This window comes from Dreissena polymorpha, chromosome 5 (assembly GCF_020536995.1).
Source record: "Dreissena polymorpha isolate Duluth1 chromosome 5, UMN_Dpol_1.0, whole genome shotgun sequence".
In the NCBI taxonomy this organism is placed as follows: domain Eukaryota; kingdom Metazoa; phylum Mollusca; class Bivalvia; order Myida; family Dreissenidae; genus Dreissena; species Dreissena polymorpha.
In genome coordinates, this window is record NC_068359.1 from 95,751,551 (window position 1) to 95,776,096 (window position 24,546).

The 24,546-nt window shown below is 33.4% G+C and overlaps 2 protein-coding genes across 14 annotated transcripts in view; one reads left to right on the forward strand and one right to left on the reverse strand.

Annotated features, from left to right (window-relative positions):
* LOC127880769 (aspartate aminotransferase-like) overlaps nt 1-24,546 on the reverse strand; it is a 181,692-nt gene that overhangs the window by 131,019 nt on the left and 26,127 nt on the right. The gene's annotated exons all lie outside the window — the stretch shown is intronic.
* Nucleotides 3,577-24,446, forward strand: LOC127880768 (protein sidekick-like). 3 transcript variants are annotated; one of them, XM_052428142.1, is made up of 12 exons: nt 3,577-3,897; nt 13,904-14,242; nt 14,756-15,097; nt 16,884-17,200; nt 18,927-19,220; nt 19,439-19,765; nt 20,258-20,566; nt 21,492-21,662; nt 21,857-21,887; nt 22,140-22,297; nt 22,742-22,784; nt 22,944-24,446. In XM_052428142.1, the coding sequence occupies exons 4-12, from the start codon at nt 17,125-17,127 to the stop codon at nt 23,023-23,025; spliced, it is 1,491 nt and encodes a 496-aa protein (XP_052284102.1). In that variant the 5' UTR covers nt 3,577-3,897; nt 13,904-14,242; nt 14,756-15,097; nt 16,884-17,124; the 3' UTR covers nt 23,026-24,446. The 3 variants fall into 3 exon arrangements, with proteins under 3 accessions (XP_052284102.1, XP_052284103.1, XP_052284104.1); XM_052428143.1 differs by lacking the exon at nt 3,577-3,897 and adding an exon at nt 12,434-12,524; XM_052428144.1 differs by lacking the exons at nt 3,577-3,897; nt 13,904-14,242; nt 14,756-15,097 and adding an exon at nt 15,662-16,540.

A 24,546-nucleotide genomic window follows, 5' to 3' on the forward strand; every position in this document is an offset into this window, starting at 1 on the left:
ACATCACGGGCCGTTGAAATATAGAAACATACGTGCCAAATCAAAACGCAATACGTCAGAGCGTTGCTGCCTGAGGAAAATAACGCTAATGATACACTTTACATAACTTAACAGGATATTATTATCATGCAATTATACCTTTTTAGATACATAGTACAGACACGCTCTGCTTGCTGCGAACAAAGGTGAATTAAACTGATAAAAATCGTAAAAACTGTGTTGTTTTTCGATTGCAGGTTAACCGTGATGAAATTATCCGATAAGATACTTTCGACTGACATGTTATTTAAATATTCCTTTTTTCAAATAATATATATCACTTTCAGATTTTTTCCGTGCAAAACTGAGCTTTATCATTGATATAATTGGTTACTAAACACAAACACATATACAAACGCATATACTTAATATTATTAATGACGACGAAATGATATTACCTATTACCTTATGATTTCCATAATATATGACACTCTAAAATGATAGTTAACTCTTCTTAAATCACGAAATTAATTGTATTCATCTCATCAAATACTGATGCCTCATTTCTATGTCTAAATAATACATAATATACGTAGTTTTTTTTTTAAAACTGCTACCATATAAACAAAGTATTAACATTTATAGATGGTTTTTTAGCTACGTTGTTTCCGTAATACATTTATCGGTTATACGGATTTCTTAAATATAACTTTATGTTGATGTTTTAAAACGATTGCCTATGGCTAAAATGCAAATGTGGGTGACAATTACCCAATTCATCGTCTTAGATAGCCGCAAGTCTTGTGTAGGCTTTCTGTTAAAATGTAACGTTTATGTAAAAACATATATTTATTCAATCGGATTAATTTGATAAATTCAACAGTTTACTGTTAATGTAATCAAATTGGAATACAATACTACGATGTAAATGTTTATTTACGAGTTCGTGCATTTGAACTGTTTCAAGACAAAACGGGAGGTAATAAGAGCCTTTAAACAAGTGTAAACCTTCAATTTTCTGAATTGACATTTCCTAAGCGATGATGCAAGTTAAGTTATTGTTTAAACCGTTTGAGATAAGTGACGTGCTTCCACGTGTCTATGCACACGTCATTTTATATAGTTTACGTTATGATTACATCGACGTGCGCTGTAGTTTTGGATTGGTTTTCTTGTTGAATACTATCTCTTATGTTTAAATCAAGCCATATAATTTTATCAACTTATGTGGATGTTCAATGATAACAGTTGAACAGGTTTAATAGAACCAATCTTAATCAATCCTGAAATGCGAACGTATTGCTACCCAAACGTGCATAATTATCTTATCGCTAAAATGTAGTTCAATACCTGTACATGTCGGGGCTGGTTTTCTTGCGTTATCAACAGTAAACGCAGATATCTCCACTGAAAAGGAAAATTAATGTACTGACAATTCATAGTAAGTGCTGGACGCAACACTGCACATTACAGCAAAAACAAACACTCATCTTATTTGTGTATTAATCGTAAAAACATTTCCGACACTTGTCGAATTCGAACAGAACATAGCCATTAATACAATATACCTCAATAAATCGTGCAATTGTAAACGAATACATATTCCATCAACTAGAAATATCAAATAATAACACATGTACTTACAAAGTTTGGTGAATTCACGCATTAATTCATTTCACCATTATTTTAATATAAATATGATGAACTCGACCTCTACAACAAACGATTTTGGTTCTAATGCGCAGTTTTCTCCGTCACGTGACAAAATTAGGTTATCAGTATGCTCGAACCGATTGGTGAGAGATGTATTACGCATGTTACTATATATATGTTGTTTGTTTAAATGGGTTAACTGTGAGCCGAGGACAGAGTTGTAAACTGGTTTATCTGCTTACTATCTTTAAGTTGCATACAACAGTATGACGTTCAACTTCCATGTTTCAATATGATCGACGAGGTGTCAATATCGGATCAAAGCCTCAAATTCGAGTTAGATAAGCACAAGATAAAAGAAATGGCTACGAGGATCACATAAACACTCTTGAGTGAAACAATTTCCAACATAACTATAATCTATCTACAATCATTTTTTCTATGCAGGTATACAACTTAAAGACAACGAATATATATATAAATTACTAGGAGCGTTTTATTGAAAATATATCTGGCCCGTAAACACGTCTGTTTGCTTTAGGTTCGCTGGTTATCCGATTGCTGTCGATGACTGGCGGAGTCTTCGGAGCTTTCCGTGTATTCGCGTCAACTGCTACGGACATATTTTCGGACATATTTATTTTCGGACAATTAAAAATAGGAACTAATTAATACCAGAAATAGCTTGGAACATTGTTCTTTCGAAGATTTTTTGCAATATAAACCACTTGTCAATATTGTCAGTAGGCAAATACCGGTATTTAAATTGTGTGGAATGTGACAATAATTCAATAACTCCAAGATTATTTTTGGAGCTAAATATATCAACAAATATGAAAAAATACAGTGTACGTATATTGAATACTGAGCTTTAAATGCAAAACATTTACATGGGTACTATGAATGTAGTAAAGGCAATATACACAAAGCAGTTCCTTTGTAAATTGTGTTAAGCTTCAATGTCTTATGCCGAGCTATGACAATTTGACAAGATCAAAACTCAACCTTTCAGTTAAAGGACAATACATGGCATTGTTTTTATCATGACTTAACATGTTTAAAATGACCAATGACATTGGTAACTGAATGACACTTGTTAAATCCACAATACATAAATATGTTTCAAGTTGCCGTGTACTGAATGTCTGCGATAAGCATGTGATGGTAAAATAAGTTATTAAAATTCGTTAAAATAGTTGGTATAAATAAAAACCACACAGTTCAGAGATATCATACATTATTTAGATTTGATATCAAAGGGAATTACTTTGGTATTGTTATTGACTCATTAACGTCATGAACTCATTAACGTCAATATTTAACAAACTAAAAAGCGTACCCTGTTTCAAGGGATACAATTTTTGACATGGTTCATTATACATGTTGCACTTCTTTAGACGATGATGCAATGTATTTTCTTTATGCGCTATTTATGTGTTTTATGTATACATGCTTAGGCAGAGTGATGTATTTTCTTGCAAAAATTATACATGTACATTATAGATGTATTCTAAATATAAGCAATTGGAGGTTGGTACAACCGGTATGAGTGTATCCTCTTTGCTTAAGGAAATGTGCACATTTTAAACTTTAATTTGTTGTTATTAAGATAACACACCAGGGGACCGTTTCTTGTACAATGCGTAACTTTACGGACGTATAAAGTTACGTACGTTTTTCTAAATGCGTAAGTGCGTTTCTATAATCCGAACGTAGCATAAAACTTAGTTGCAATGCTTTAATACTTTCTAAAAAGAAGTCAGATGATTGCGCGGACCTTATAGAGATCATTTGAAGATGTTCATAAAGTAGATTTCATTTGCTTTCTCGAACAAACTTTCGGTAAAAATTTATACATTTATCCGTAAGAAGTATCTTACACAGAGCACAGTTCTTTCCCTTGTTTGCAAAATCGCGACTAAAAAGTAAGGTCAAATGTAAACGCGGTTCAATCTAAATTCCTTTGGAATTAATTGTGACCATTCTGTGTTGTGCTTGATATGCACTTTGTTAAACAGAAGAGATGATTTTTACTGAAGCAAATCTTATATGAAAGGTCATATGAAAGGTTAGTCAGATATATTTCAAACTGGAAAACATGGATGGATAATACTGAGAAGACAGAGGCATGTAGCAGTTTCCTGACAGGAATTCAATTTACTGGAAGGGTATCTTTGATAATGTTTAGTGCGTCACTAAATTATAAATGGAATGTCCAAATCATGAGAAGAACATTTCGCATCAGCAATGTCCTCTGTAAAGAAGGTAGTATTTTTATACTCTCATTTACAGATTAATAATTTGAAATGATACCTTTATTATCTGTGGGGATTTAAATCTTGTTTTGAGTTCTAAATTAGATTATGTTCATTACAAAAATCTTAACAACAATACAAAGTCAAGAGAATTGTTATCTTCTGCAATGCATGATAGAAACTTGATAGACAGTTTTAGACTAATGAATGGCACTATTAATCAATACACTTGGCGAAAACCAAACATTCTTCAACAAGGTAGGCTAGATTTCTTCCTTGTCACTAGTAATCTTGTCAAAAATATTAGAAAATCTGATATACAATCAAGCTACAAATCTGACCATTCAGCTATAACATTATAATTAAAAAATCTGCGAAACAACCCATAGTAAAGGCCTCTGGAAATTCAATAACTCTCTGTTACATGATAAAGAATATCTTGATTGCATGAAAGTAAAAATTGTTTATAACACTTTTGTGTTGTATTCGTGACCGATTGTTTGTGTGTCAAATTAAGATAGTTCAAGGCATTTTTTAAGAAGATAACAAAGTGTGAACGAGAACTTTTGTTTTGTATTTACCTTGAAAACAAGCAAATTCGTTGAGTTGATATCCCCTGCCAATAAACTTTGTTTATGGATCGTGCTAATCCCCTGATATACCATAGAATAATTAAATGTAGGGTAATTGTTTTGATTAATTGCAGTGATCCACATAAAAACCCGTTTAGTTTATGTTGAAATATTGTAGGGTATCTGAGATATAACCTTGAAAAGTTACATCATACAATACAACACATTACAGTACATCTTAGTTAAGAACATGCAGGGTTGTGGTTCTTGTGCATTGCACTTCTTTCCATTGATTTCCACACACCCATGAAGTGTCAAATTGAAATGTTGGATCATATCGAAGATATTGCCCTGACAATTTCCATCATACAAAAACGACAAAGGGCAATAAGACATATTAAAGAAAGTGTAGGATGGATTATGGTTCTTAAGCATGGCACTTCTCCGAATTAATATCAATACACTCATGAAGTTTATTGCTGAAATCTTGCATGTTATAGCCTTGAAAAAATCATCATTTAAAAAAAACTAAAACAATGGGCAATTTCACTTATTAAAGAAAGATGAGGGTCATGGTTCTTGTGCGAGGCATTTCCTCTCATGGATATCTATACACCTATGGAGTTTCATGTTGATATCTTATAAAGTTTCTGAAATGTAGCCCTAACACAGTTTTGTGACAGACGGACGGACTGACAGTCTGACGCCCAACCAAATACTGACATGTTATTGGGCACATGTTTTAGTGACGACATTTTCGGACACAACTTAAAGCTATATGAACAAATAATGTTTTCATTTGATTTACGTTTATAAACATTTTAACAATTAATCAATACGAATTATAGGAAAAATATGTGAAATGTTATTGTGCTAACAGTAACTGTTTCAGTCTGGTTTCACTCGGTTTATTACACATACTTTCATTTTAATAAAATGACTATTATGCTTGTTCATGTTAGAAATGTTGAAATTGAAGTTACCGTTATATATTGGTCAGTTAACCACGTTTTGTCAATCTGATTTTGTATAATGCTAAGACCTATTTCCACTTACGCGACCGACTGTTTTTGTGCCTACCATATTTGTTCTGTTTTTGATATATTTGCTATACAAGCGTTTGATCATATTCGTTTAGCTACACCAGGCCACTTACTAGCAGAGTATGTCAGAGTGCTCCATTATGCTCTACGCCGTGAAAACCAGATTATCCAATGTTATGGCCTTATTCCACTACGAAAACAAGCCCACGATTCGCTACGATTAATCACATTTATTGAATCGGGAAGACTCGTGACATTCTACGATTCAGTTGCGACACTGGTACGTTTGAGTTAGGACGAATCGTGGGGTTCGGTTGAAGATCTGCGAATAGGGTCGCTACTACACTACAATGTGTAAGAATCTACTGCGACTTCAATACGAACGATGCAGATCGGTCACGACTATGCTAGGACCTCACTGAACGCACCCATGAATAAGGCACCAATATCTATTGATATTGATCTAAATCGCGAGAATCTTAACGGACTCGCAACCATCTCGGGATGAACTCGTAAGAGTCTTGACAAAGTCATAGCTTATTCGTATACAGATCACGTGATCACCGATTTCCCGATTGAGTCACGAATTACCTACGATTCTATTTCGACGCCCAATAACGCACTACGACGCTGTTCGAGTCAATTGCGATTAAATTCAGTCTTGGAGGTGCTGGCCAATTTTTAAACACGTTTAAAATCTGGCCACGATTTTTCGGGAGCTCACGAGTTGCAGGAATCACTTACGACCGGCCTACGACTAGCTACGAATGAGTTAGGACCTTCGCCGATTGAGCTACGAATGTCCCCGACCTCTAAATATTGGAAATTGGGACAAATCGTGGAGAATCGGGTCGTAGTGGAATACCCCTATTAGACACAGTCGCGGCGATACCAGGACCCGGTTTACGATCTTGTTATGAGTTGCCACTTCATTAAGAGATCAAACCTGAAACCCAATAAGGTACAGTTATCCTTTGGCACCAGGGGAAGGAGGCCCTCAAGATGGCTGTTGTAGTAGACCAGATATCCTGTCCCATCCCTTGATTGGCAATTTCTGAGACTAATGTGAACAAACATTATGATGTTAAAACAACATGTTAAGCCACATATCTTTAAATGAAATACACATGACGTAGTAAATTTAAGTATAAATAAGAAACATATTTTATCTATGCCAATTAGAATATATCTGGTGGTTACAAGGTAGAAATCCGACTTTTTGCGATTTAAAACTTAAAAATAATCGCATTTGTCGAAAAGGACGTATACGTCTAGAAATCCTACTTTCGGTTTTAAAAGCGGTACCGTTATTTTTTTTTAGATTACTTGAAAACTAGGCTATATATTTAATTGTTTTTATCTCAATTAGAATAAATCTGGTGGTTACACGGTAGAAATCCGTCTTTTTTTGCGCTTAAAACTTTACAATAATCGCGTTTGTCGAAATATACGTATGCGTATAGAAATCCTTCTTTCGGTTTTAAAATAAAAAAAAAATCTACTTGCTAACTAGGCTAAAGATTAAATGAAAATTTTGCACACTTTCAAATTGCATCCATATGGATTGATTTACATGTACTTCATTTCAATGAGTGTGGCTTTAAAAACAACAGCGATGCACATCTCAAATAAACGTTGAATTCACAATTATCAAAGAATTTCAATGTTTTGAATTGTTTTCACTAAATTAACACAAATGGGTATTAATAGCTTGACAATTGAAATGGTGTAGCTGCTTTTGTACTGAAAACAACTTAATTAAATACTGCACCATAACAAATACTGTCCCTACTTCCGTACTTAGTGATAAACTCCAAGCAGTCAAATAAGCTAACGATACGGCTACATAAAATCAAATTCCAAAATCACTTTCTAAGATTCTTTGGAATTACAGGCAATGCAATTTAAAATCAGGAGTCAACGTCGTCAATCACAGATTCTAAACATTTGTGCAAAAATAAAAGTATACATATCCAGGCTCGACAGCGCAAGGCCATCGGACGCTCCCCTCAGAACCGAAGGAAATAAACCAAACAAAAAAACGCAGCTTTTGGGATGTGTTCAAGAAACAATTCGTTTCTGAGCATTCTTTTTACCAGAAACTATTCTTGAATTCAGCTGAGGTATCATTGTTACAAACGTTTTGATACAGTTTTACGCTGATTATTTAATAAATCATAAGTTTGCATAATTGATGTCGCTTTTGGTATGCCTTTTACCAGGACATATTTTGGAAGTCGGCTGAGATATTATTAGAACACATATATGATTAAGTTTAATGCTTTAAACATGTGTCTTCGAATGTGTTGACACTTTTTCACTAGTGTATAACCATATTTGGAAACTGTCCCGGCGCCTTGTTGTCATGTTTTTAACGGACCTGAACCATTTCTAAACTCGGAGACTTCAACAGTGTTCACACGATTTTATGAGGCCATATTTTTGAACTGAGCAAAACTATGGTAAAATTTGGCCGAAGTGATTAGACTACATGTCCCAAGCTAGTTTTAGAAAGATATGGCAAATGTGTGACAACTAGAATGTTCACAAGGTTTCATTATAGCCATATAAGGAAAACTGCGTATCCCACTGGCGGCCATATTTTTCAATTGACCTGAAACATTTTCAAATTTTGCCGCGATATCATTAGAAAGAAGTCTTAAAGTTTCAGAAGATTGAATAATAAATGAGACATTGAAAGCAAAGGTGAAACAATTGCCATTTAAATAACATTCCCGCATCGTTGCTTTCATGATTTTAAATGGACCGTTACAAATGTCGAACTCGGCTAAGATGTACTAAGAAGAAACGTTCTGAGATGCATAGGAAATCAATGTATAGGAAATACGTGTTCCTTAACAAGGTTTCACAACATACATCTATAAGGAAAACATGTCCGCCCGAATGCGCTAATGCTTTTTAACTGACCGATGTCGATATATCATATAGTAAACCCTTTTAAGATTTGTTATGAAGATTTGACTAATGCAACATATCGTTAATAAGTGGTTACTACATCCCTACATTGATACTGCGTAATTTGTTTATAGGGGTACTCAATTTACATTTCATTCACCCATTATACTACTACAATTGATAATAAAAATGTACTTACGATATTTGATGAATTCGAGTATTTAATCATTTCGCCATTATTTTAAACATAACTATGATGAACTCAACGTGTACACCACGGATTTTGTTGAAATGCGCATTTTGCACCCAATCACGCGACAAAACCATGAAATTTGTACTCACGTTACTGATTACTTACTGATTAAAATATGGTTGTTGTTTCTATTCAGCAGTCGGTAGAGGATAAAGTTATAAACTTTCAATAACCATCTATCAATGTACACGCCATGATGATAATATTTGGGTCAAATGGTAATGGTCGAATTAGATAGGCACAAGATAAAGGATGTAGCTTACAGGATAACATCAAAACTCTGTACGACATAACACTCGAAGATCTTAAATCAATGTTTTATTTTTATGCAGTCGTAGTTAAACATGTATGCCATGAACTTTAAAGAGACTGTCAACCGCGAATGACGAAAAAAAAGAAAAGTTTTAAAATACCGTATTTTTTTACAATTATTAGTTTATATTGATTAAAATATCACGACTGGTATATTACATTACTTGGTGACAAAAGTTCATATTTTCAGTATATTCGGTTATAAAATTTCACGATGTGAAATCGAAAGTACATCGCGAAAATAGGTGACATAACGATATACACACTACAAATAACGCAAGAAGATTGATCATTTTATATAAAAAATGTATAAAATTCACTACGCATGCACAATGTGCATTCCTTGGTTCATCACGTGACGATGATGATCAATCTACTTGCGTTAGTTATATTAAACTGGTAGTTACCTGGTAGACATACCCAGCAAAATTTATTACCGAATTTACTGAAAATATGAAAACTTAACAATTTTGTTCAAGTAATGAAATATATCAGTCGTGATATTTTAATCAATATAAACTAATAATTGTTAAAAATACGGTATTTTACAACTTTTCTTTTTTCATCAATCGCGGTTGACAGATGCTGTTTCTATCAAATAATAGCCTTGTTTGTCAAACAACGCATACTTCTAGGTAGATATACATTTATAAAAGACTGTTATAATAAGTGTTGAAATCATCTTAAGATTTAAGAGTACTTTATTGAATATAATTTCGACCCGTTAAAACTTCTGTTGACTTAAATTATAATTTATACGACTGCTGTCGAAGAGTCTTCAGAGCGTATCACCACGCCGCATAAATCTTATATTAAAAGGCTATTTTGGATGGGCAAGGCTTATGTTGGTGGGGCCCGGGGTTGGGTAATGTGAAGATGGATGGTCGAGATAGACCGTGTTGTCTTAAGAGATGTTCAGTATTAATTTGAAGTCAATTGGTGAATACATGAAGGAGTTGTATTAAAACAAAATGTTGGGTACGAACAAAAATTTGGGTACGAAAATTTTGGGAACAAATTATGCCAAAAAAATTGGTGTACGAACAAAAATTTGGTTAAGAAAAAAAAATGGGTACGAACAAAAAATTGGGGTACGAAAACAAATTAAGGTACGAAACAAATTTGGATACGAAAGAATTTGGGTACGAAAAAGTATGCCAACAAAAATTTGGGTATGAAGTACAATTAGGGACCGCAAACAAAATTGGCTACGAGAAAAAAATTGGGTACGAACAAATTTTGGGTACAAAAAAATGGGTACGAAAAAAAAATTTGGTACGAAAAAATTTGTGTACGAACAAAATTTGGGTATGAAAAAAATTTGGGTACGAAACAATTTGAGTACGAAACCAAATTTGGGTACGAAAAAAAAAAATTGGCTACGTACAAAAATGTGGGTACGAAAAAAATTGCGTACGAAAAAACATTTGGGTATGTACACAAATGTGGGTACGAAACAAATTGCGTACGAAAAAACATTTGGGTACGAAACAAAATTGACTACGAAAAAACATTTTCGGTACGAAAACAAAAATGGGTACGAAAAAAATTTGGGATGAAAAAAAGGTTAGTTTGTTTATGGATTTATAATAGTTTTATCAATGCTTTATATGCCGCTTATTTTGAATAAAATGTAAATATATTTTAAGAGCAACATGAGAAAGACTTTCGTTTTTCCATTAAGATACTATTTTTAGAACAAGCTCGTGCGCCTAGTAACAAATCGTAGCAACCAATCAGAAGGGCCGATATTTTGAGAAATATTGTACATGATACAGTTTACTACAGGGACCTGATTCTAGCCAGTATTTTCTCAAAACAATGCCGATTTAAATGCAGTTTTCATTGTTATGTCCAAGAAAACACATTTAACTATAACTATGACATATAACACAATCGTGTTTAAAAGATCCGTAATGTTGGTATAAAAAGAAGGCCACGGACCATGGTTGTTTCATCGCCTACTATGCTGTTAATTCCGGTAATGTTGAAATGACGCTATTTTAATATTATTTATAAGTTTAATATATCTACTAAACATTTATGTCCAATTATCCTAATTTAAATCTTAAAACATAATGAACTTGGCAAGGAAAACGCTTTTATTTAGCTTTTTTTTAAATTTTTCTTTTTTTTAGTTGTAAACAGGCGCACTGGGCACTATTTGCATATAAATATTCTTTTATTGCATTAATTTACCTTTATGCACAACGAACTCAAATGTCATTCTTACGAGCGCTGCGAAATTATAATTTATACTAGAATTGCTAACTAGTATTGCAAAATTTTATTGCGCTTACTAGTATTGCAAAATTATATCGCGCTTACTAGTATTGCAAAATTATATTGTGTATACTTGCTCTGCAAAATTAAATCGCGCTTACTGGCGCTGCAAAATTATAATACGCTTCTTAGGCCAGTGAAATTATAACGCGCTTACTAGCATTGTAAAATTATATCGCGCTTACTAGCGCTGCAAAATTATATTGCTATCTCCAGGGCTGCAAAATTAGTTCGCTCTTACTAGCGCTGCAAAATTATAACGCGCTTTCTAGCTCTGCAAAATTATGTATCGCTTTCATTAGCTCTTGTATCGCTTTTACTGGCTCTGCAAAATTATTACGCGCTGACTAGCTTCGACAAATTATATCACTCTTATTTGCACCGTAAAATTATATATCGCTCTTACTAGCTCTGCCAAATTATATGGCTGTTACTAGCTCTGCAAAAATGGACTATTCCCATGTTTTTTAGTCCTTCCATAAAGCAGAGTCGTAGATAACATGTTATCTAGTCTCTGCATAAAGTATATTTTAATTAGTTCATTTCTGGTGAGACCATCTCCAGAATGTGGAATATTTGACGGAACTACGCCCTCTATGCATAAAACTGTAGATGTTTATAGCAACAGCTTGATGAATATAGCGATTGCCATGCCTTAGTTTTAAGCAGCATCACTTTACAGTTCAGCCTCTTGGATTCGCTTGCACTCAACTATGTGATATCTCTGAAAATAAACATGCATCACATTTAAACATCTTCACATTTTAAACATCTTGAGCGTATCTAGAAACTGCATGCAAGTAACCATGATCCAACACTTGAGTAAGGTTATTATACAGTACATTTTAATGATTTCTTTCAGCCACTGGCCGAGGCCGATTTTCCAGAATTTTACCAGCCGATGGTAAATAAATTACAAACAGAAGGACCAGAGTCACACTAAAATGAAAAGATAAAAACGGTGGCTACTTAAGATTCAAGCTGATTACAAACCTCGATCTAGAAAAGTTGTTAATAACAAATAAATCGTAACAAGTAACAAAAATATCCCTCCAGGGCTTCCGTACTAAGCTGTAAGCCAGTTCAAATTAAGCTTCTTGTATGCATTCGATTTAAAAGATATTCGATACATGCAGACAACCCACATTTATCAAGTTAAAAAATCCGTGTTAAAGTTTGTACACCATTGAAAACAAAATGAATGCGTATGTGTTTAACACGGTATATTGGTTAATATTTTGGATTCTCTATCAAACAGGTGAGATAATTGTGTGTGCATTTGCATTTAATTTCGCAACCATGATAAACACGTAGCTAGCAAACAGAGTGTGACCGTCATGGACATTTAAGGCGGTATTTCTTGCCATGTTGATTTTTTTCAGATTTAAAGTTACAGGAACATTCGTTGTTTCAGTGTACAATCAAGTTAAGTTCGCGTAAATAGCAGGGCAGATGCTACCATTTTGCATTGACACCAATACATTATTTTTACAGGTTTTAACTCCCCTTGTGTGTTCCTCACTGACTATGAATCTTCAATTGAACAGAACAATCAAAGCAGCGCTTTATAAATTGCTAGAATTTGTTAAACTGTAAGATATTTAAGGGACATATTGAAAATATTTCCCAATTATTTAAACATTATTATAACGATGCATACTTGCTCTTTTCCGGTAAATATTTGTCTTCTCAGAGTGTTATGTTGATTAATTTATTTAAACAAATTCATACAATTTCAAATAATTTTATTTTAGATGTCTTATTTAGATGGAAATAGATCTCAAGCCTACACAAACTGTCTTCTTTAATTTACTATACAAATATTCATCAGACACCACTTTTTTTATTATACAAATACATGTTATACTGAGCGTTTCTAAAACAAGGAGATGCGCGTAGAGCAATCATTAAATAAATACTTATTTAAAAGAAAATATTCTTTGGATTATATTATTCCGTATTGCCGGCTAAATGATACTGAAACAACTAACTGATTGCAACGCTTGAAAAAAAGAATATTAAGATATATTTAATTGGTATTTCCTCATAAATGTTGATACATGTATGTAATTGTATTCTTGGTGACGGTAATATTAATATATACTTTCGTTTTGAATATGTTGTGCAAAATGAGATATTTAAATATTGATTTAAGGAATTAGTCTCACAACATTTGTTAAATACATGGAATTACGTCTCAAAATATTGGCAATCATACAATCATACAATTCATATACAGTGTAAAATATATGACCATATACTGTGTAAATATATGACCATCTCGGTGTCAACTTCGTTTTAGTATTAGTTAAACTGAAATTGACGGCATATACGGAGAGCCGTTAAGAATATGCTCTCAACTGATGGAATTAAGGTTGATCACGGTTATTGGTGAAATTCACATTCAAACATGACTTGAGCCCAGAACCAGTTCTAATTGTTAAACACACAGTTTGTATCGTTTTGTATCTCGTTAACCAAATTCACTCTTTTGTACAAATAAGACATGTTTGAGAAAAAGTGGATTGTTTCTTGTTGTTTTATGTGTCTATATTTTAGGACCAACCCGTTTTTATCACTTTAATTCACTTCCTGTTTTAGCAACAATGATTTTTAACTTATTGCACGTATTTGTAGTAACGACTCAGAACCCAAAGTTAGTGGCAGACAAGGTGATAGTTGCTGAAAACAGTTCTCTAACCCTGACGTGTATCCTTCCAAGAGCAGTGGTCCCAACAGCTTGGTTAAGAAATGGACTTGGCAGTATTCTAAGGACAGGGTTTTTGGAAGGCAAGTGTGTGTCGGATCCATCGCCTTTACCTGAAGGATTCAACTACGCATGCGTCAATGCTACTTTAACAACGCTGACTATCTTGCGCGTAAACCTTTCGCATGATGGAGACCGCTGGCAATGTAGCGTTAACACGGATGGCGGAGTTTCGACATTCAGCAACAATATCACCATACATGTTCAAGGTACGTTGCATGACATATACAATTTTGATGCAGCAAACACTTAATGCATAATGTTCATATGTCAAGCCTATCGCTTATTGCATAAATTTTAGTATGACAACCAGTTTACTGTGACTCGAATGGCACTTTTTAGAACGGGCTAAGAAATGACATTTGTAAAGAAAAACTTATTAACGACCACCATAACATGTAATACGCTAATGGTCATTGACATCTTAATTCATTTGATCATGTAAGTTTTTATATTTTTTATAAGCGATCCACGTTTTGCCCTAAAATATAACAAAATAGAAAACAGCAGAAACGCTCAAAATTATTCAATCGTTTCGCGTGTTATGTTTTGAATCTGTGACACATAGTGAACTAACTGCTGGTCCATTCAATACTATTTATAGGGTTTTTTAAGGACGCATAATTGATAAAAACATAATCTATTTTTATATCAAATTATGTTGAAAGTTTTACATGCGCATAATAAACACTATGTTTGGTATTGAGTTTAATTTATATTAGCACAGCAGCCAATTCTCCAACCTGCTCCAACAACAACTGTGATGGAGGGTCAGAATCTGACACTAGTGTGCTCATACACTGGGTCAGTAACCATCACTGATGTTATTTGGAATGAAAATGGTAGATCTTTAGGCGTTATGAGAGTTTTACCGGCCAATCCCTGTGCATTGTATTCGGATCTTCGTAACACCAGTGAATATAGTTCTCAGTGTAGAGGAAACAACGTCTTTGCTGTAACCATAATCCGTGTAAACAGGAGCAGAAACAATACATTTTGGAACTGCGAAATGTTGGTAGGAGAAACGTATGTTTCTACTTTAAAGACATCGATTCAAGTGAATGGTACGTAGAAATGTTCAAATTTTAATGCTAAGTGTATATGTAATTTTAAGTACTTTTGGCGTGATATTTGTATTTATAACATTATTGGTGTCTTTTTAATTTTCTGTTGAAATCTCGACTAGAATTTCAGAAGACATTAGGAGACATATCGGTATAACGTTACGAATTGTATACTTGAAAACCTGTCTAAAAGAATTGTAATTCACGATAACATGAAGCAATGATGTTTAAAAACCGATTCATATTATTCATTTGACGAATTTGTTAAGTACCGGTCTACAATAACTTTTTCTCTTGCACAGGACAAACAATAAAACTGCAGGTATTTTGACCTAACCGTTAGGTCGTTTACGACTTAGCAAGAAGGAACGTATGAATATACAGGGGAAACTACGTGTGAAAACAGCATTTCACTTTTTGCTTTTGGTGTTTTGGTACATTTATTTTCACAATATTCACTATATTCTCAAGAGAATATTGAAAGAACAACACATTTTCAAGTCTTAATGAAGATATCGGTACATATAAAAACATAAATAAATTAAATCGGTTTTCATATTGTTTATCCATAGTCTATATTACTTTATGACAGTTTTAAGAACATGCTATTGTAGTTATTATCATTACTCTCATTTCAGTTGCGCTATGCGTTGACACTTTTAAATAATGATTTGTCAAACTTAATACCTTACGTTTCCCTGTGATATCAGAACTAAATAACATTTTTACTATGAATGTAGAACGGAGTGCTTTTCACACATAGCAGAGCTTAAATCTGCATCTACATGTAAATATCATTAATTTGTACAACAAAATCACAGATCCTTAAGCCAGAAGTGTTTAAACTTCATAAATCTGAGGCTTACGAGTATCGTTTGAGGTATTTATTTTCCTTTTGCGATACACATAAACGGATGTGTTTGTAACATATATATTTAGGCCATGATTTAAAAGCAGCGCTTTGTACTCAAGTAAACGTATTGAATTACTTGCACGATGTTTTGGACTGTTAGTTTGTGTGCGCTTTAAATTGATTTGCTTAATATAATACATTGAATGTTGTGCTGGAATAAATTAATCAAAGCTTTGCTATATCTTTATTTACTAATTATATTTGGATTATTAACTTAGTTTATAGAAAGTACATAATGTCAACAGTAAACGCGACAATCTACGCGGCAATTAACACAACAGTTACTGTACTCTGCGCTTTAAACGTGGATAAACCATCGTGGAGGGGTCCACCCGTAGATTCTAATGGACTTCTTACACTATTTAACTATGAGGGAACGGGTATTGCAAATCCGATTAAAACGCGTGTTTCATTTGCTTCCAATAACAGGGACATTGTAATTACCGCATTTCAAAAGGAAGATTTTGGGCAATATAGGTGCGATTCTATAAAAACAAGAGATGTTACACGTACGGAGGTGCTATTGATAGGTAACATTTGAGAAATTACTAACCTGCAAGAATAGTTTTAGCAATGTAAATGGAACGGCCTCTTGTTTAATTACTGTATATATACTATGAACAGCCGTTGTCAACATCGTTTATTTATTCGTACAATATCCTTCAAATACATTCATATAGGTTATTATGGTTCTAACAATTCAAAACTGAATAATAAAATAATTTACATTTTTTTTCAAAATAAAACATAAATATTGAGATGTTTAAAACACAACAGAATAGTTTTGCATCAACACAAAACACTAGTGTTCTGCGCAAAATAAATCGTAATGGTATATTTAATGTCGCTATAAAACAGTTTTGATTGTTTCAGTTTCAATAAATGACCTTCAAATATCCCCAACGTTTGATCCGGTATTGCTAATTGTAAATCAGCGTACGACGTTCAAATGCACGAGTGACTTCGGAAGCCCAAGTCCTTCAATTTTCTGGTTCAAGGACAACGCAACTGAAGAAGCGACATCAATATTACAGCTTCCTCGTTAACATCAACGACTAGCCTGAATATCACCATCAGCACTTTGACGTTTACCCCTTCCAGATCGGATCATGGTATGCGCCTCTACTGCAATGGAAATAACGGTGGACCCACAGTGACATCAAATACAAAACCGCGAATCAATATTTTGTGTAAGAGGATTTCAAGCATTATTCTGCTTCTACTACGGCTACTGCTGCTGCTGCTGCTGCTGCTGCTGCTACTACTACTACTACTACTACTACTACTACTACTACTACTACTACTACTACTACTACTACTACTAGTACTACTACAAGTAGTAGTGGTATTAGTACTAGTACTAGAAGTATTTATATCAGAAGTAGCAGTGTTAGCAGTAGTATAAGTAGAGTGCATGTAGTTGTAGTAAAAATAAAAGCAATAGTAAAAAATATAGAAGACGTAAAATTGTTGTTGTAGTAGTGATATGAGTAGTAGTAGTAATAGTATTGGAAGGTATATCAAAAGCAGTAAATGTAGTAGAAGAAGAAGGTGTGGTGTAAATTCAGTAGCAGTGATGGATAAGGTGGTATTTAGGCAAAATCTAGTCCAAATAGATGAAGAAATATGAGTAGTAGAAGTAATAGTATTCGAAGCATTAGTAGTAGAAGTGAAAGAAGTAATAGTAGCAGAAGTGAAAGAAGTAGTAGTAGTAGTAGTAGTAGTAGTAGCAGCAGTAGTAGTAGTAGTAGTAGTAGTAGTAGTAGTAGTAGTAGTAGTAGTAGTAGTAGATGTAGTAGTAGTAGTAGTAGTAGTAGTAGTACCAGTAGTAGTAGTAGTAGTAGTAGTAGTAGTAGTAGTAGTAGTAGTAGTAGTAGTTGTAGTAGTAGTAGAAGTAGTAGTAGTAGTAGTAGTAGTAGTAGTAGTAGTAGTAGTAGTAGTAGTAGTAGTAGTAGTAGTAGTAGTAGTAGTAGTAGAAGTAGTAGTAGTACTAGTAGTAGTAGTAGTAGTAGTAGTAGTAGTAGTAGTAGTAGTAGTAGTAGTAGAAGTAGTAGTAGTAGTAGTAGTAGTAACAGTAGTAGTAGTAGTAGTAGTAGTAGAAGTAGTAGTAGTAGTAGTAGTAGTAGTAGTAGTAGTAGTAGTAGTAGTAGTAGTAGTAGTAGCAGTAGTACTAGTAGTTGTAGTTGTAGTCGAAGTAGTAGTGGAAGCAGTGGTAGTATTCGCAGACGTAACTTTAGTAGTAAAAGTATTAGTAGTAGTTGTAAAAGTAGAAGCAGTAGTAGTAATAGTTGTTTTTGTAGTAGTGGCAGTAGAAGTAGTGGTAGTATAAGTAGTTGTAGCAGAAGTAGTTGTAGTAGTAGTAGTAGTAGTAATAAAAGTAGTAGTAGAAGTAGTAGTAGAAGTAGTAGTAGTAGTAGTAGTGGTAGTAGTAGTAGAAGTAGAAGTAGTAGTAGTAGTAGTAGTAGTAGTAGTAGTAGTAGTAGTAGTAGTAGTAGTAGTAGTAGAAGTAGTAGTAGTAGTAGTAGTAGTAGTAGTAGTAGTAGTAGTAGTAGTAGTAGTAGTAGTAGTAGTAGTAGTAGTAGTAGTAGTAGTAGTAGTAGTAGTAGTAGTAGTAGTACTTATAGTAGTAGTAGAAGTAGTAGTAGTAGTAGTAGTTTTAGTAGAAGTAGTAGTAGTAGTAGTAGTAGTAGTAGTAGTAGTAATAGTAGTAGTAGTAGTAGTAGTAGTAGTAGTAGTAGTAGTAGTAGCAGTAGTCGTGGTTATAGTAGATATTGTTGTTGTTTTAGTAGTAGTAGCAGTCGTAGTAGTAGTGTAGGAAAAATATTTATAGAATACTTATACACATTTAGCGTAAAATAGGTAAAGGAAAATATAATGCTCTGATTATGAACCATCATATCGTCCTACCATTTCTAGATGGACCAACAATGCCAGTATTTCACTACAATGGTTCGAATGTTGAAGGAGCCATTCACGCCCTTTCCGGCACGCAGTTCGTTCTCCGATGTAGCAGTTTAGGCAATCCTCACCCATCATTTACATGGACATATGCGGGAGGCTCAGCGACTGGCGAGGAACTTGTAATTTCTAATATTAGGCCTTTAAACGAAGGAAATTTCACATGCGTTGCTAGGAACTCGATTGTGTCGTCAACAGGTGATATACTTGAACAACAACATCAGGCGGCAGTGATTTTTGTTCATATAGATGGTAATTATTTAAGTAGTGTATCATTAATACGTTAAATGCTATTGAATTTGTTTGAATTTAATAAAATAAAACCCATTTACTAGAGGTCAATTTGGTTGTTCTTGTATCATTTTTACTAAACTTCTCAGCGCTATCTTAATTGAAGCTGAATAATTATTGTGATTAATTGTTCTTTTAATTTCAACTGGAATGTTAGTGAAGAAAGTTTATGTTTTCAGTGCCAATAACGCAGGTTGCACTTCTTGGTACAAATGCTCAGAATGTTGTAATGAAAGAAAACGATACATCGACCTTTGAATGCCAGAGCTCGCCAGGTAAACCTCCTGCAACGATTCGCTGGTACAAGGACGGTGGGACACAAGCAATCATCGAAGATGACATTGGCCTTACTGATTATAACACTACAGCAATGACAGAATCGTCCGTTAAGAGCTTCTTGAAATATCAAGCAACAAGACTAGATAATGAAATGAGCATATACTGCACGGCGTCCAATGTTGGTCCAGTGATTACCTCCCCTCAGCGATCGAAACTGGTCATAGTGTGTAAGCGTATTGTGTTACCTTAATCTTAAGAACAGCAATGTATTTATGTACTGTATGCACGTATGTGATAGGCATCATTATCATTATCAATCGTATTGTTCATGAATCTTAATCATCAATATCATGTTTATCATCGCTGCGTCATCCTCCTCCTCCTCCTCATGATTATCAGGATCATCATTATCATTACCATCACCATCACCATACATCATCATTATAAGTATTATTATTAATCATCATTATCTTCATTATCATCAAGATTATCTTTAGCAATATTATGATAGACAAAACGTTAGTAATTATGGTCAATAAAATAATATGATGATGCTGATCATAATAATAATTTTAATAATGATAATTATACAAATAATTAATACAATTATTATAAATAGAATGATTACCTGAAAATATTTGTTTTTGGTAATTAAGACTATCTCTTTTATTTTACCGACCACAGTTTACATACTGAACAAAAACTAATATTTTGTTAAGCATTACCGGTTATCCCTGAGGAACTTGCCTTATCAAATATTGGAGTGGATTCAGTAACATTATCATGGCTTTACTACTCGGGAAAGCATACACTTCCCAGATTTATACTTGGAATGAAAGAGTCCTATTCGGGATGGACGGAACGTCTTTTACTGGACATATCCAAAAATTACACGAGAATATCTACTAAAATGACAATGCTGAATTCTTCATTTCTCTATTATGTACGTGTGTATGCTGAGAATTCTCTAGGTCGAAGCGCTCCATCACCCGTGGTATCATTTACAACACTATCGGCCTCGATGACAGGTATGTCTTAATTATATTCAAAAGCCTATCGGTTTTTGCTAATTTACCGTGTACTTATAAACTCCGACCTACACACACTTTTTCCAATTGCATAAGATATCAAGCCAGTATTATCTTGTATATTTATTTTCTATCATACACAAACAACTTTTTTTTTAAATACGGAGTAAATTTCTTTAAAAACGCATCTATATAGCAATACTATCTAGGTTATTTAAATAATGTTTTTAATAAATAAAACATAAAAACTATGAATACGTACTAAAATTGACCGAATAAATTTCTTCATAAAGAACTGATAGTTTGTGTGCTTTTTTAGAAACACCGTTCATTGATTAAAATATTAAATGGGCCTGTTCACGTTTTGGTAAATTGACAAAATTTTTAAAAGTTGTTTCAGATTCGCAAATTTTCGCTTTAGTTATGATATTTGTGCGGAAACAATAATACTGAACATTAACCATGCTCTAAAATATGCATTATATTCATATTTTGACCGTTTTGAAAACCTGAAAATGATATAGCGTTGCAACGCGAAACGATTGAATAATTTGGAAAGTTCTGTTGTTGTTATATTTTGTGAAACTATCAGGATTGCTTATATAAAGTAAGAAATACATTGCACATAGCATTAGAACGGATGGCCGAGTTGTCTAAGCGGAAGACTTTTAAATCCAGAACTCCAGCGGTCAGTGGTTCGAGCCCAGTGGAGGGTTTCTTTGTTTAATTGTATTCTTGTTTTTTTCCTGGAGATTGTTAGGTCCAATATTTCTATTTATCAATATAAAGCATTTAATGACAAACTTCAATGCATGCAAAAATCTGTGAAAAGGCCCCTTAAATGCATTCAATGATCATTAAGAATAGCTACTTCCGTTTGGGATATCTTCCAAATCTAACGTAATGTGTTGATGTTGTTCTTCAGATTCAAGTCAGTCGTTACAGTCAGCGCAATCTACCCAAGTAGGACCTATCATTGGAAGTATTGTTGGAGGGACTGTTTTGGGGATTGTATTGGGCATTGTCGGGACTTGGTTTGTTTTAGGTCGGAGAAAGAGAACAGAGGCTGGCGAATGCTGCACATGTTGCATTTTAGGTCATGTATAGCTTTCATTTTATGTATTGTGTTTTTAAGCAATATTTCTTATGTGTCCATTAAGCAAGGATTTACATTATTTTATGAACGCGTTTGAATAGTTTGCTGTTTATCTGACAAAATATTATGGACATGGAAGTTTTTAGTGTTGTTTTGTAAAGATCATACATGTAACATATTTATTTTTACTACAGATAAAACCAACACATACGAAGCTAAGATCAGGTAATATTTGTATATCGAACGCATTATTTAAAGCAAGATAAGTTGTTTACCGTTAATTCTTTATATATACTTATCATTTGCCTACATGTGGATTGTTGTTATTAAGTGCGTTTCAATACAAAGACACTGCAATGCGCATGTGTAAGGAAAGTACAGCTGTATTTTTCAATAATTTACGCGCTTCGTTAAGCGATTTAAATGCACTAGACATTTCATGGATGGTCACGATCCAATGTCTTTTTTGTTTTGGAGCTCAACCGGTGACGCAATGTACTCTTCAATCGATGCCGCTACTCCAGTACAAAGGGAACATTACTATGACGATACCGTAGCTGGTAGAGCACAAGTACCATCCAATCCAGTGGAGCTAGAAGGACAGAACGTTATTGTAACATCGTACGAAAACATCGGTATGCATACAATCTGAATAAATAACGAGTTGTGTATTAATATATAAAATATGTTAAATGTATAATTTTTGTATTCCAAGCATTAATTGTATTGATTCATTTAATTATTTTAATATTCAAAAGAAACACAAATGATCAAACTGTCTAAAATATTTAAAAAAAAACATTCCATGCTCAAATCTCATACGTAAAAAATGATCAAAACATTTAAGCAAACACTAATTTAATACGAATAAACCGTGATGCAAATCCAAAACTTTATTCCAAAGAAAACATTTTATAATTGACAGTTTTTTTAGCAAAGTAACGCAACTTCAAGAAATCATGTTGCGTAACATTTGTTTGTTGTTAAGATTGTATAAAATGATTTAAAATTAAAATTTAAAACTCTAGGAAGGACCATTTGTACCAAAATTGACACAAATAACTATACATTTCGAACAGATTCAGGGAAGCTACACAGGGACCATGGCTCGACAACATTGAGGTATGTGTCTGAAATTACTGTTTATTGAACGAAAACTAACTTTATATCAATTCAACGTATTTCATCTCACAAATTGTCATCGCACGCATTTGTTCATCATTTCATCATTTAATACGTCTTTACAATTTTAAATATTTATTAAAATGTTTAATTATTCAGGTCAGCAAATGTGATGTTGTATGAGTCACTTAACCAAGAAGGGCGGCATCAGGAAGCCTGCGAAATGATCACGACTTCTTAGCATTACATCGCGCATTTAAGTCAGAGAAGATCGATACAATTTGTAAAGTGTTGTCCCAATTATCTTCATCAAGTTTAAAATGTTACACAAACTGCGATGAAAATATGTCGTGTATGTACTTATTTGTAATTGTGTTTGGTAAAAAAAGTTACATTTTTCTTTTGAAGAGGTGATCCCAGTTTTAAATGTTACATTAGCTTAACTTAGTTCACTATGCTCGAGGTGCCTATGATAAGCTCTACTGTAATGTCAATCGGTCGACCATTTCAGGCCTGGTCTGAGATGATATGTGTTTTATTAACATTTTACAATTTTGGCAATAGTCACACTATTTCATTTTAGTATCTTAAAATTATTGATTTTAAGGCAGTTTTTTTATTTTATAAATGAAAGTTAAGATTAGCACTTTCAGTTAACTGTACAGTTGTTGCATTTTTGAATGCATTATGTATATTCTCTCTTCAGTAATTTAGTAATCATGTTGTTTAAATGTCAGAAACATCTACATATATCAAGATGAAAACATTGATATTGCATACATAGGTTAAATGGTAGTTGATCTACCAATACACTAGGTTACCAACAAGACAATTGAATCAACACATACTCATTCTCAACGTAAGTGGTCAACCACTGGCTTTGTCACTGAATAAAACGTAATTCATTATAGCTCAATAAACCCTCTACTGCCATTACTTACTTATACTCAACAGCCACACATCTACTCACACTCACTCACTCACTCACTCACTCACTCACTCACTCACTCACAAATTCACTCGTATTCATATCACCTACATAAGCCCCACTCATACAACTCTTATTCACACAATCACACTCACTCATTCACTCACGTAATATATGTACTATCTTTTACCATAAATATGTTCTCTGTATTATGTAGACTATTTTTTGTATAGTCTCTTATAATTCAAATTTGAATGTCCATTTACAGATGTTGTTATATATGTATTTTTATATCTTGTATATACTATGTTGTACATGTAAATGAACGAGACTAGAAAAAAATAATCCATTCAAAATTACTGTAAATAAACTGCTCAGAGCAATACTATTTAATTTAAAATGCATCACGATCGTGATTTTATTGAAAAAGACCGGTAATGTAAACGCATTTGCTTTTCAATTTATGTTTTAGTGAACCGAATAAAACGCATTATGTAAATACCTTTCTTGGCAACTAGCACAGATAATACACATTTTTAAAAGTTATAAAGTGGGTAAGCGTGTCGTTAAATGGATTTAGTTTGATGGCTGAAACAGTGTCATTGATCCAATATATAATTTTAGATTTCTGAGTTTTTGTGTCAGTGATAGTATAAATAGTATTATTTGTATTCATTTCATTAATTATATAAAGTACATTAATTTGTCATGAAAATAAACTAATACAACTCGTTTATGTTCCATTAAAGAATTACATAAATGGCGCGAGAAAATGACCGATAAGTTGATAATTGAGTAATAAATTATAATAAAATATAGCCTACTCTTTGCTAC